At 37.3% G+C, this 14,843-nt stretch overlaps 1 protein-coding gene across 1 annotated transcript; it reads left to right on the top strand.

The window, feature by feature from the left end:
- The first annotated feature begins 10,865 nt into the window (after positions 1-10,865).
- On the top strand, positions 10,866-11,486 carry LOC145637128 (uncharacterized). The gene has a single exon (XM_081688628.1). It carries the CDS (start codon positions 10,866-10,868, stop codon positions 11,484-11,486), a length of 621 nt encoding a protein of 206 aa, XP_081544754.1.
- The last annotated feature ends 3,357 nt before the right edge of the window (positions 11,487-14,843 follow it).

Raw genomic sequence — 14,843 nt, 5'->3', positions numbered from 1 at the left:
CTCCACATGATCATTGGGTCGTAGGTAAGGTGGGCTTAGGTTCGGTTTAGGCTAGTTTAATATTTTAGCCATAACTTATTCGTTATAACTCGGATTTGGTCTTATAATATATCGCTGGAAAGCTCTGTTAAATCCCCATCCAACTATTCAATCATTGGACCCATATTATGTACCAAAAAAAACTAGGATAAACGTTTTTTTTTGAAATGAATGATTTTAAAGGACACGAAATGAATTATTTTGGGTTTAAAGGCACGAAAAGAGGAAAACAAGTTATGGTTTGGGGAAATGGGCTAGGATTTGGGTTGGTTTATGATATGTAAATATGGATTTAAGCACTCCAAGATTAAAATTCTCAACCCGACCAATAATGGCGGTGAAAGGTTGTTCATCATCGGGTTTGGATTAAATACTTCAGTTTCGAAAACGATAGTCAAAGTAGTCGATAGGGACGGAGAATGATTTAAGACGTTCTGTGATCCTAAATCACTCTTTATACGCCGATACCTGCAAAAAATGTTAATTCCACAGATAAAAGAGTAAAGGGATAGAACGCTTATCTGACACCAGTGTATCGGTGACAAATGAGTTTCGTATTTTCCTACTTGAAGGAATCCACCGGATAACGTTTATTGAAATGCTTTCCATGCTTGAGGAAAGTCGACAGATGAGTTTGGTAGCTTTCTAAGCCTGAAGAAACCTACCGGATGACACTTTCCATGCTCGAGGAAAGTCGACATATGATTTTGGCGTTTTTTTATGCTTGAAGAAATCCACTGATAATGCTTTCCATGCTTGAGGAAAGCTGACAAATGAATTTTTCGGTTTTCTATGCTTGAAGAAATCCACCGGATAATACTTTCCATGCTTGAGGAAAGTCGACAGATGATGAGATCGCAAGTCTCTGTGTATCGAGAACCTTGCGTCATGAAATGATGGTGGTTCGATTGTCCCTGAACGTGGGTTGTAGATGGTCCGCTTGTCCCCGGACAAGGGCTGTGGTTGGTTCGCTTGTCCCCGAACGTGGGCTGTAGATGGTCCGCTTGTCCCCGGACGTGGGCAATAGATGGTCCGTTTATCCCCGAACGTGGGCTGTAGATGGTCCGCTTGTCCCCGGACATGGGCTGTAGTTGGTTTGCTTGTCCCCGAACGTGGGCTGTAGATGAGACCTGCAAAAATAAATTTGCCAATGGACTCGTATATATTGTGATTGACTTAACCATTGACTTGACCAAGTTTGACTTGATGTGACATTACATGTGTATGACTTGTGAGTGTGTGTGTGTGTATATATGTGAGTGCAGACACAAGTAAACGAAGATGCAAAAGCAAAAATTTTCCGTCAATTTTTGTCATGAGTGGAGGGTACCGACTTTCTCTCGAAAAAGAAAGACGTGAAAAATAAAGTTTTGTTTTCGAAATTCCCGCAATAAAAATTTTGAAAAAGTTCTTGAACTTCCCCAAAAGAAAATAATGAAAAAGGGAAGAAGTTTTAAACTTCCTCGTTAAGCAAGATGAAATGAATCGTATGGATTGAATTTCTTGTCTTGAAAATAATGTATGCATGATGCATGTTCTTAGGCTAGGAGGCTAAGGACAATTACATCATGTGACACGATAGATGAATGAATTGAACTTAGGTCATGGAGCTAAGCATCATATATGGTGTAAAGAAACAATCTTGAATGTCACTTAGGTCTGGAAGCTAAGCACGTATATAGATGAAGTGATTATTGAGTATTTGCTTAGGTAAGGAGCTAAGCACGATATGCGATGCATGAAACAATGAATTTTGCTCAGGTTAGGAAGCTAAGCAAGTATACAATGTTTCTTCTAATAAATGTTGTCTTGAAAGATGATGAAGCATGCATAGTGTTGAAACAAGATTTCATGAAAAAGGGTTGTTAAAGGGAAAGATCATATGGATATGGATATGGATGTGTGAGTGAAGTGTGTGAATGTGATAGTAAGGCTGGCTGCAAGGGTTATGGCGATGGAAAGAGATGTGAGAAGAGTCAAAGATGATGACTCTTTAGGCTAGGTAGGCTAAATGATGTAGGTTCAAGCCTCCAAGTCTAGCTCTAAATGGGTAGGGGTAAGCATTGGATATTTTTGACTCGATCATGCATGGATATGAATATGAATGTGGCCGCACCTCGATGTGAGGTTGCCTACGTATCCGTTAGGAATCAGGCCAACGTAGCTCTAACCGAACTTTGTACAAGTGTGTGTACACCTCAAAGAGGTCTTTCAAGGGTTGTAATGTGATTAAGCTGAAGGTTTAAAGAAGAAAGGAGTAAAAGGCACAAGACCCGAGAGAAGCCCCCAAGATATGAAATTATGTATTAGACTTTGCAAGTTTTATTTTTCATATTTTTTTTTTGTTTTGAATTTCTTTTTTTTTTTCTTTTTCTTTTTTCCATTCTTGTGAATCAATGTAGGCAATCTCAAATCATGCGGTCCATCACTCACTTAGCATTCATGTTTCTCAGGCACGGTACCAAGGACTCGATGAGAGACGCAATTTGAGACATGTTCATATCGGAGACATTGGAACACTTGCCTTTAGACATTGTTTTTTTGTTTTTTTTTTTATTTACTTATTCTTTTCCCTTTTTTTTTTTTAATTTGAATTTGCTTTCTGATTGTCACACAAATTGCACACCTTCCCATCCGAAGGTTAAGTGAATGTGGGATGAATAAATAAGGTCAATCGTTAGATCAGACGAGGCTCAAAGTGGTTGACGAAGAAATGAATATGTGATTTAATGGTTAATAGGGAATGACAGGGTTCCAAAGGTGCCTCAAGTCATTGGTGTACCTTGTGTTTAATTCGGCAATTTTTTTTTTTATTTTTGCTAATTACGTGATCGAATGTAAGAAAGAGATGCTCATTTATGAAGAAGGTAAGAAATGTGACACATAGACACATGGATAAGGAGAACCTATGCTAGACTTTTAAGGGGAAGGGTTTGAAACAAAAGAAGAAGAAAACATGAAATCTTGGTGAGAAGCTTGCATTGTGCTTTATCTTCATGGCTGTTTATGAGTAACTTCTTGCCGCCTGCTAATGAAAAAAGTTTCTTGTTGTTGATGCTTTGATTGGAAGGAAAGAAGGAAGGAGTGACGTTCCCCTTATTCTTCCAACTATTGTCTAGTGATTTTAGACTCATACCGTGTAAAGAAGAACTCACTTAATGCATTCACTCAATACTCGGATTGAAAAGGAAAAGTGTATGAAACGATTTTGAAAACTGATGGGAAATACTCCACTCATTCCTATTACGACGGAAAACGATGCATGCATGGTACTAGTATACGATCATAAACAATATAGTGCATTACTCGAAGACAAAGTGTGTGCAACGACTCAACATGTGTGATTAGGTGAGTTTATCAAGACTCGTGGTATGATCGCATGGCTAGACATGAAGACGTTGTGAAAAACAAAGGACCCAATGACCAAATAGCACGGAAGAGTAAAAGACAAACTAACTTGATTAATTTTGTCCAATTTTAATGTTTATGCTATTTACTAGGTGAAAACGGTCCATTGGCAATCGTTAGTCATAAATAAGATCAACCACAATCAAAGACAAAAAACACATGTTAAGGTTAGCACAAAAATCGATAGAAACTAGGAAGAGGACTAGTATTCTAGAAGAGTTAGGACTCATGGATATAAAAAAATAAATAAAAATAAAAATCTATAATCCTATATTATACGAGTTGACACGGATTAAAGGACTTGGCTAAGACTAGCTTGGCACGAAAAGATATTTTTAAAAAAAAAAAAAAGAAAGTTGACGCTAAAAAGACACCTAAACTGCCAGGCTGTAGTATATCAATTATAACTTTTGATCTGTGACTCTGATTTCGACGAAACCAACTCTAAATCAAAGATAAAACTCGGGGCTACAGATCCATAGGTTACACGACACGTAACTCTTTCTAGAACTCTGGATATGACCAAAACAAGTTGACTCTTGTGCAGGATACGAGAATAAAAATCCGGGTTGACTCAAATTTAAAAAAAAAAATCTATGACGCGACTCTAAAAAAAATAAAAAATGGTTTGATAAGAGAAAAAAAAAATTAATTAAAAAAATTCAATAAGAACAATGCACATATAAGCATATCGCCAAGCATGATGCAATGAAGTTCGCAACCTAAAGTCAAGTTCTATGTTCGACTATGGTCAAGCTTATTTGGGTGTCAAAGGGTACCACGGTTAAGAGTTTGGACGCGTTAGCAAGGCAGCCTCCCTTGAGGGTGTATACCAACGGGCGGCTCCGCGAGTTCATGATGAAATCGAACTCGACTCCATGGTTTGGGTGGATTTAAAAAAACTCGGATGAACCCTTATTGTCATGAACGTTTTCAGGTTGATAGAGCATAAATCCCCCGGGCTAGCCACATACGTAGAACACGTACTATTGTGGCAAAATAGGTGACCTAAAATGCATATGCATATGTGAAAATTCCAATCAAATCGCAAGAATATAATTCAAGAATCTTTCAAGTCTCATCCACTCATCTCAATTAAATACCGATCACTCAAATCGATAAATAACCAAGAATCCTCCCCAGTGGAGTCGCCAAATTGTAGGCGTCGTTTGAAGTGCGCCTACGTTAAAGCATGTTGTGAATATGCTTGGCACTCATAGGAAGTGGGAATTGACATATACGATTAGGGACAAGGAAAGTAGGGAGCCGCCAACAAGTTTTTAAGGAACTTGTAAACCGTTCACGGATCATTTAAGGCAACCACGATAAAGGGACAACGAAGGCAACAACGATTGACCCGTGAAGGTTACAACCCATTCATAATCCATGAGATTACTAACTCCATATGGTTCGGAACCACGAAAGGAGGATCGGGGATGATGGTACGAAGTGAGTCATGGAGTCACATTTGCCCGTATTGGCCTTTACTCGATTCTTATAGTGAAAAGTGATTCCTACAATCTCAAAGGCATACAAACAAAATATTCAATTTGATCTAAACTATTATTAAGCTAAATTGGTTTAATATTAATGCAACATATAATTCTAAAATATTGTGATCACTTGAATTAACAACAAGATTAAAAAGGAACCTAAACCGGTTGTCCAAATTATCTTATTAGGCGTGATTTCCAATTACATATTCCCTTTATACATGCAATATAGTGATCAATAAATAATAATAGAATAAACATTAATATTGGAAGAAATTCAACAATAATAATGTTAGTCAAATCAAATATAAAATTAACCTAATCATGATACTAGCAATATTAAAATAAAATAAGAGTAATTAAATTAATTAATTACTCACATTCTGCGCGTTTGTTTAAATTGCTACATCATGAATAAACTGTTAGTAACTTCAATAAAAAAATAAAGCAAATTAAAATTAAATTAAATTAATATAGATTTGATTTGGTCCAAACCCTCAGTTATTTATACCTTTCACGCCTTGGTTTAAGGACGGAACCTCGGGTTTAGTATAGACTCCTTGGAGTGCTTAAAGGAAGGAATAGTGAAAGAATGGGAAGGCTAGTGTTTAGGCTAAAGAGGGAGAAGAGAATTATTTTATGATCAAGATTTTTGATGATTGAAAAAGGGGAGATATGACCTCTATTTATAGAGAAAAAAGAGGGTTCGAATCAAGAAAAGATAAGAATTCGAATCGGATAAAATCCTTGCGATAGACAGCAGTTTTTGCGGTTTTTGTTTTTATCATATCTTTTGATCCAAAAATCGAAATAAGATAAATAGATATCTTTGAAAAGCTCTTGAAATCTAATTTCTAACCCAATTGTAATCAGATTAAAATATTTTATAGAATAAAATATATGGCCAAAATAGTGAGACAGTGTCAGTTTTGGATAGAGTTTGACATTTTATTCATATCTTTTCCGTTATAGCTCGGAATTGATATTATAATATATCATTGGAAAGATAATTTCAAGGGATATCCAACCATTTAAATTTTGGATAAAAACTATGAGGAACCAAAATAATATCTGTCTATCTTTGAATGTCTTTCAATTCGGATAAAATTAGGATTTTCAAAAAGAAAAGTTTTATTCAATTTCAAATTCTTTAATCTTATCTTTTCAAAAAGGATAATTAAGATCTTTTAGAAACTTATAGAAGCTTCCAATTAATCCTAATTGGTTTAGGAATGAGATTAAATAATTTGGACCCTCCACATGATCACTGGGTCAAAGGTAAGGTGGGCTTGGTTCGGTTTGGGCTAGTTTAATATTTTGGCCATAACTTATTCGTTATAGCTCAAATTTGGGCTTATAATATATCGCTGGAAAGCTCTTTTAAAGCCCCATCTAACTATTCAATCATTGGACCCAGATTATGGACCAAAATAAACTGGGATAAACGTTTTTTTGAAATGAATGATTTTAAAGGACACGAAATGAATTATTTTGGGTTTAAAGGCACGAAAAGAGGAAAACAAGTTATGGTTTGGGGATATGGGCTATGATTTGGGTTAATTTATGAAATGAAAATATGGATTTTAGCACTCCAATATTAAATACTCAACCCGACCAATAATGGCGGTGAAAGGTTGTTCATCATCGGGTTTGGATTTGGGGAGACATTTTTAGGTGTCTACAGAAGCCCCCACTTTGACTGAGTTTGTAGAAACTTCAGTTTCGAAAACGATAGTCAAAGTAGTCGATAGGGACGGAGAATGATTTAAGACGTTCTGTGATCCTAAATCACTCTGTATACGCCGATACCTGCAAAAAATGTTAATTCCACAGATAAAAGAGTAAAGGGATAGAACGCTTATCTGACACCAGTGTATCGGTGACAAATGAGTTTCGTATTTTCCTACTTGAAGGAATCCACCGGATGACGTTTATTGAAATGCTTTCCATGCTTGAGGAAAGCCGACAGATGAGTTTGGTAGCTTTCTAAGCCTGAAGAAACCTACCGGATGACACTTTCCATGCTTGAGGAAAGTCGACATATGATTTTGGCGTTTTTCTATGCTTGAAGAAATCCACCGATAATGCTTTCCATGCTTGAGGAAAGCCGACAAAAGAATTTGGCGGTTTTCTATGCTTGAAGAAATCCACCGGATAATACTTTCCATGCTTGAGGAAAGTCGAAAGATGATGAGATTGCAAGTCTCTGTGTATCGAGAAACTTGCGTCATGAAATGATGGTGGTTCGATTGTCCCTGAACGTGGGTTGTAGATAATCCGCTTGTCCCCGGACAAGGGCTATGGTTGGTTTGCTTGTCCCTGAACGTGGGCTGTAGATGGTCCTCTTGTCCCCGGATGTGGGCTGTAGATGGTCCGTTTATCCCCGGACGTGGGCTGTAGATGGTCCGCTTGTCCCCGGACGTGGGCTGTAGATGGTCCGCTTGTCCCCGGACGTGGGCTGTAGTTGGTTCGCTTGTCCCCGAACGTGGGCTGTAGATGAGACCTGCAAAAATAAATTTGCCAATGGACTCGTATATATTGTGATTGACTTAACCACTGACTTGACCAAGTTTGACTTGGTGTGACATTACATGTTTAAGACTTGTGAGTGTGTGTGTGTGTGTATATATGTGTGTGCAGACACAAGCAAACGAAGATGCAAAAGCAAAAAATTTCCGTCAATTTTTGTCATGAGTGGAGGGTACCGACTTTCTCTCGAAAAAGAAAGACGTGAAAAATGAAGTTTTGTTTTCGAAATTCCCTCAATAAAATTTTTGAAAAAGTTTTTAAACTTCCCCAAAAGAAAATAATGAAAAAGGGAAGAAGTTTTAAACTTCCTCCTTGAGCAAGACGAAATGAATCGTATGGATTGAATTGCTTGTCTTGAAAATAATGTATGCATGATGCATGTCCTTGGGCCAGGAGGCTAAGGACAATTACATCATGAGGCACGAAAATAATATCTGTCTATCTTTGAATGTCTTTCAATTCGGATAAAATTAGGATTTTCAAAAAGAAAAGTTTTATTCAATTTCAAATTCTTTAATCTTATCTTTTCAAAAAGGATAATTAAGATCTTTTAGAAACTTATAGAAGCTTCCAATTAATCCTAATTGGTTTAGGAATGAGATTAAATAATTTGGACCCTCCACATGATCATTGGGTCGTAGGTAAAGTGGGCTTAGGTTCGGTTTGGGCTAGTTTAATATTTTGGCCATAACTTATTCGTTATAACTCGGATTTGGGCTTATAATATATCGCTGGAAAGCTCTTTTAAAGCCCCATCCAACTATTCAATCATTGGACCCAGATTATGGACCAAAATAAACTGGGATAAAGTTTTTTTTTTTTTAAATGAATGATTTTAAAAGACACGAAATGAATTATTTTGGGTTTAAAGGCACGAAAAGAGGAAAACAAGTTATGGTTTGGGGAAATGGGCTAGGATTTGGGTTGGTTTATGAAATGTAAATATGGATTTAAGCACTCCAAGATTAAATACTCAACCCGACCAATAATGGCGGTGAAAGGTTGTTCATCATCGGGTTTGGATTTGGGGAGATATTTTTAGGTGTCTACACTAACATATCTTTTAGTGTAGGTCTATGTGACAGGTTCCAAGCAAATCCAAAGGAGTCCCACTTGATAGTAGTAAAGAGAATCCTTCGATATTTGAAAGGAACTGATGACTTAAGTCTCTTTTATCCTAGAAGTGAGTCTTTTGATTTAAATAGCTTTACTGATGCTGACTATGCAGGTGATTTGGTTAACAGAAAAAGTACTTCAGGTACGGTACAGTTTTTGGGACCATGTTAAGTTTCTTAGGGTTCCAAGAAGCAAAACACAGTTGCATTATCTACAACTAAATCTGAATATATGGCAGAAGTAGCATGTTGTTCACAAATCATATGGATAAAGCAACAGGTTAGAGATTTTGGAATCATATTTGAATGTGTTCTTATTTATTATGACAATACCAGTGCTATATGTATTTCTAAGGATCCAGTTCAACACTCAAAGGTAAAACACATCCACATTAGGCATCACTTTCTAAAAGTTAATGTGGAGCAAGGAAATATCAAGTTAAAATTTTGTCAAACTAAAAATCAAATTGCAGATATTCTGACCAAGCCCTTGAACAGTGAAAGATTTGAGAAATTGAGACTAGAACTGGGATGATCAAGACGAATTAATTGCTTGTGAAGTTCCAAGATATGGAAAAATTAAAAATAGTGTAAATAGAGTAAAAAGAGAATCTAGTACAAATTTGGGGGTTGACTTTTTCTTGATTTTTCTCTCTTCCATGGCGATTTTCTGAGCTGGTTTTCTTCACTCAGTGATTGGTTATGGCTAAGAAGAAGCAGGTAACTCCAACTCCTCAACCCTCAAACTTAGCATCTTTTACTTCAGTATATTATGGCTTGAATCAACTCAATGCTGATGGTTTTTCTGCGAGCATTTCTTCGATCCCTGAGGAGTCTGATATGGAACTGATTACACCACTTCCTCATCTGGTGAATCCTTCTGCTGCTGGTAAGATTACTAGAACTGAACTTAGAGCTCTTGAATTGAATCATCAGGCGGTTTTACCTATTTTCTGCAGAACCTATTTTCTGCAGAAATCCAATGAAACAGTAGCGAGGGTTTCTCGGGTTACTGTTCCATTGGATCCTGAAGCTATTAAAGGAGATCCAGCTCAATTGATTGGTATTGGCAACGATTATGATGTTCCTAATGCTGGTGCTAGTCTCAGTTTTGGAGATATTGCTCTAGATCTAACTCAATCAGTTATTAGAGCTCCTAGAGTTACTGTTCCATTGAATACTGGAGCTGGTTCCCCTACTGATGGCATGGGTGTGCCTGAGAATGCTGATAGTGCTTCTGTGGGTGCTGAGGTACCTCAGGAAGCTAATCCAAGGTCTAATCCCAAACTCACTGCTAAAGGAGCTTCCCTGGCTTTTATTGCTCCTGTTCTTAAGGATGGAAAGTCTATTTCTCAGTTGCAGAGTGCTGAATTGCAAGCAGGTAACCTTAAATGGAAATACTCTGTTGTTTTCTATGTTATTGGTTATTACCCTACAATTGCTGCTGTGCATAGATACATTTCTGAAAATTGGAATTCCATTGCTAAACCTGATATCTTTTGGCACGATGATGGTTACTTCTTGATTAAGATGCAAAATGACTATGATATTCATACTTTTATGAATTCTGGTCCACATATGTTCAATGGTAGAGCAGCTATTGTTAAACCTTAGAATGATAAGTTTGACTTTCATTCTGAAGTTCTCAGAACTGTTCCTCTTTGGGTGAGACTTCCTAGTCTTCCTCTCAATTGCTGGGGGGTTGATACCTTGAGTAGAATTGGAAGTGTTATTGGGGTGCCTCTGTATGCTGATGACTGTACTTCTAAGTAATTAAGGGTTACTTTTGCTAGATTGCTTATTGAAGTTGATATTACTAAACCTTTGCCTAAGAGTATTTGGGTTGAGAATCCAGATGGCAACCTCATTGAACAGAAGCTTATATTTGAGTGGTCTCCACCTTTTTGCAAGAAGTGTAATAAGGTAGGTCATGACTATAATGCCCAGCTAAAAAGACTCAGGCTCAGAAGAAACAGCCTGGTGCTAAGGAGCAAGCTAAGGTTTGGGTTCCTAGGCCTAATCCTGTCCCTGCTACTACTGATGTTGTGTCTGTCTCTAATGTTGTGAATGAAACAGTTCATGGTGCTGCTGTTATTACTCCTGCTCCTACTACACACAAAACTAATTCTGATTACGATTGGAGAATAGTTGGCAGGAAGAATAGAAGTTTCAGTGTTTCTCACCCTGTGCCAGATTTATCTAGCTCTAATCCTTATTCTTCTTTGTTTGAAGATACTCACACTGATCCTATCGGGGGTGATGGTAATCCCCCTCTGGGAGGATGATTGTTGTCTCTTGGAATATTAGGGGTCTTAATGACCCTAATAAATTAGCTTCTGTCAAGAAGTTAATCTCTGCGCAGTCTGTTGATGTAGTTGGTATTCTGGAAACCAAGGTGAAACTGAAGAATTGTGTCAAATTACAGAAGAAGTTTGGCAAAGCTTGGTCTTGGTTCTGCAATTATGATCATTCTTATAAAGGAAGAATTTGGGTTGGTTGGTTACATGACAAAGTGAATGTGACTGTTCTTTCTTCTCATGAGCAATTTATTCATACTGATATTTGTTCTAAAGACTTACAACATCATTTCTTAGTTACTTTTGTGTATGGTCTTCATTCTATTCATGATAGGGTTCCTCTTTGGACTGGTATTAGCAACATTTCAGTTTCTTCTGACCCTTGGCTTCTTATTGGTGATTTTAATTCTGTTCTTCATGATGGTGATAGGTTTAATGGTGCTCCTATTACTGATTATGAGGTGAAACACTTTAAAGAGTGTATTGAGACCATGGACTTTTGTGAAATCAAGAGTAAGGGTTCTTTCTTTTCTTGGAATAATAAAGGGCATGGTGATGATAGAATCGCTACTAGAATTGATAGAGGTCTAGTTAATAAAGCCTAGATGTCTGTTTATAGTTCTGCTGAAGCTATCTTTCTTCCTCCCTTACTTTCTGATCAATGTCCTATTTTGGTGGAGGTCTGTTCTCATACTCTTGGGAAGGGCATGCCTTTCAGATTTCTGAATTGTCTTGCTGATCACCAAGATTTTTGTTCTGTTGTTGAAGCTGGTTGGATTAAGGTGTCTAAGAGCACTGCTATGTCTGATGTTTGGCAGAATTTGAAAACTGTTAAACAAGGTCTTAAGAGCTTAAACACCAAATATTTTGCAAATATTGATGATAGAGTGGATCAGGCAAATGCTGCTTTAATTAAAATCCAAGAGAAGCTTGCTGTTGATATTACCAATGAAAAATTACATTTATAGGAAGCTGCTGCTATTGAACAAATCAAACATTGGATGAATATTCAGGAGAACATATACAAACAGAAAGCTAGAGTGGATTGGATCAAATTAGGAGATTCTAATTCTCACTATTTCTTTTCTGTTATGAACCAAAGACAAAGTAGGAATAGAATTGATTCTATTTTTACTGATCTTGATGTGTTGCTGAAGGATCCTATTCAAGTGGAACAGGAGATTGTGGGTTTCTATAAGGTTCTTCTGGGTACTAGAGCTTCTTCTTTGCCTGTTGTTGACATTCAAACTATGAGAGCTGGTAAACAGCTAGACCAAACTGCTATAGATATCTTGTCTGCAGATGTTGCTTATTCTGAAATTGATGCTGCTTTGGCTAGTATTGGCAATGACAAGGCCCCTGGTATTGATGGCTTTAATGCTGTCTTTTTCAAGAAGGCTTGGCACATTATTAAGCATGACATCTATAATGCTGTTACTCAGTTCTTTCAAACTGGTATTATTGCTAAGCAATGGAGTTGCACCACAGTTACTTTAGTTCCTAAAGTTGCCCATCCTTCTTATGTTAAAGAATACAGACCCATTACTTGTTGTACTATGGTCTATAAATTAATCTCTAAAGTGCTTACTCATAGAATTGCTCAGGTTGTGGGATCTGTTGTTAGTGATTCTTAATCTGGCTTTATTCCTGGGAAGCATATTGGGGATAATATTCTTTTAGCTACTGAGCTCATCAAGGGTTACACTCACAAATATATCACTCCTATATGTATGCTCAAGATTGATTTGAAGAAAGCTTATGATTCTGTTGAATGGAGCTTTCTTAAGATTGTGCTTGAGGAAACTGGCTTTCCTCAAAAGGTGGTTAATTGGATTATGACCTGTGTCTCTTCTATTTCTTATTCTATAATGGTGAATGGTTTTCCTTCTAAGCCTTTCCCAGCTCAAAAAGGGTTGAGACAAGGTGATCCTATGTCCCCTTTCCTTTTTGCTCTTTGTATGGAGTATCTGTCTAGGTGTTTGGAAGAGATGACTCATGATCCTAATTTCAATTTTCACCCTAGATGTGAGAAGCTTGGTATTACTCATATGATGTTTGCTGATGACTTATTGCTCTTTTCTAGAGCTAATGCTGGTTCTATTCAGCTTCTTTTGAATGCTTTTCAGAAGTTTTCTAGTGCCTCTGGTTTGTCTGCTAATCTTAGCAAAAGTGAGGTGTATTTTGGTGGTTTACTTGAAGCTGAAAAAGATAATTTACAGGCTATTCTTGGGATGAGTAGGGGCACCCTTCCTTTCAAGTATCTTGGTGTTCCTCTTTCTTCTAAGAAGTTGACCATTTCTCAGTGTAGACCTTTGATTGAGAAAATTACTGCTAGAATTGATAAATGGTCTGCTAGACATCTCTTTTATGCAGGAAGGTTACAACTCATTAAGAGTGTCCTTTTTGGCATTCAAGCTTATTGGGCTCAGATTTTCATTCTTCCCAAAAAGGTGCTTAGGGAAATTGAATCCAGATTTAGGGTGTTTCTTTGGACTGGAAAAAATGTTTACTCTAAGAAAGCTCTTGTTTCTTGGAATCATATGACCCTCCCTAAAGTTTGTGGTGGTTGGAATATCACTTTACTGAGTGATTGGAACAAAGCTGTTGTTTGCAAGATCTTATGGGATTTAGCTCATAAATCTGATAATTTATGGGTTAAATGGGTCCATATATACTATTTCAGCAACAAGGATCTGTGGTCTGCTGCTATTCCTAATAAGTGCACTTGGGTTTTGAAGAAAATTTTAGGGTGCAGGGAAGTTATTGACAGCATTGGTGGTTGGCCTGCAGTTACTCATAATGGAAAAATGAGTATCTCTAGAGTGTACTCTAAAATAAGACCTCAAGCTGATAAAGTGAGCTGGAAGAGACTTGTTTGCAACAATCAAGCTTCTCCTAAGAGCATTTTTATAACTTGGATGGCTTTGAAGAATAGAATGGTGACTAAGGATAGGCTTATTCAATGGCATATTAACTGTGATCCTTTGTGTTCTTTTGCCAGAACTGTGATGAAAGTGTTGCTCATTTGTTTTTTACTTGCTCTTATTCTAGAGAAATCTGGCAGAAATCTCTTGATTTGCTGAAAATTCAGAAGACAATGCAATGTTTTGAACTTGAACAACAATGGGCTACAACATTTTGCAGGAAAGCTAGCAGGAAGTGTAGGCTCTATTTGATGTTCTTTGCTGAAACTGTTCATAGCATTTGGCTTCAGAGGAACAGTTTAATGTTCACTGGTAGCTGTCAGCCTGCTGAGGTGGTCTTCAGAGAAATTGTGTATAGGGTTGCAGTTAGGTGTTCTGAGTCTGACAGGAAATTCCTGTACTTTTGATGCTCTGGTTCTAGTGTGTTGCTGCTGCTGGTCTTGTGTTTTGGTTAGGGTGGCAGCTGGTTCTGCTCTCCTACTGGTTCTTTGCTTTGTTGCTGATTGTTGGCTATGGGTGGCAGCTGTTCTGGTGTTTTCTTGATTCTGCTATTCTGGGTTTTAGTTGTTGTTCTGCTTGTTGCTGCCTTGGTTCTAATAGAAAACCTTTGTATGCTTAGGCTTTTGTTGTTTTGTTGGTGCAGTTTGCAAGTCTGTTTGCTTCTGGTTGGTTTTGGTGGTTTTTGGTTTGTTTGTCTTGTTGCTTGCTGCTTTTGATTGTTGTCTGTCCTGGTTTCCAGAACCCTTCCTAGAAGGTGGCTGGAAATCTGAGTCCAGTTTGTTCTAGGCCCTTCCTAGAACCCTTCCTAGAAAGTTGGGGGGTTGGCCTGTTTTTACAGGTCTTGTGGTGTTCTGGTGGTAGTTATAACTTAGCTCTTGTAAGTTGTAACTTTCTCTCTTTGGTAATAAAATCTTATTTACCAAAAAAAAAAAAGTGTCACCGTTGAAGAGCTTCAAGAGGTTAGTTCACAAAACACTTGATTAATTACATTAGTAGTAATGTACACTGTATATGTGTTGAAAGTGTGTTCCAAATAAG

Source organism: Chenopodium album, chromosome 6 (assembly GCF_948465745.1).
Source record: "Chenopodium album chromosome 6, dcCheAlbu1.1, whole genome shotgun sequence".
In the NCBI taxonomy this organism is placed as follows: domain Eukaryota; kingdom Viridiplantae; phylum Streptophyta; class Magnoliopsida; order Caryophyllales; family Amaranthaceae; genus Chenopodium; species Chenopodium album.
The sequence above is the reverse complement of the archived record's forward strand: the minus strand, read 5'-3'. Positions and strand labels throughout refer to the sequence as shown.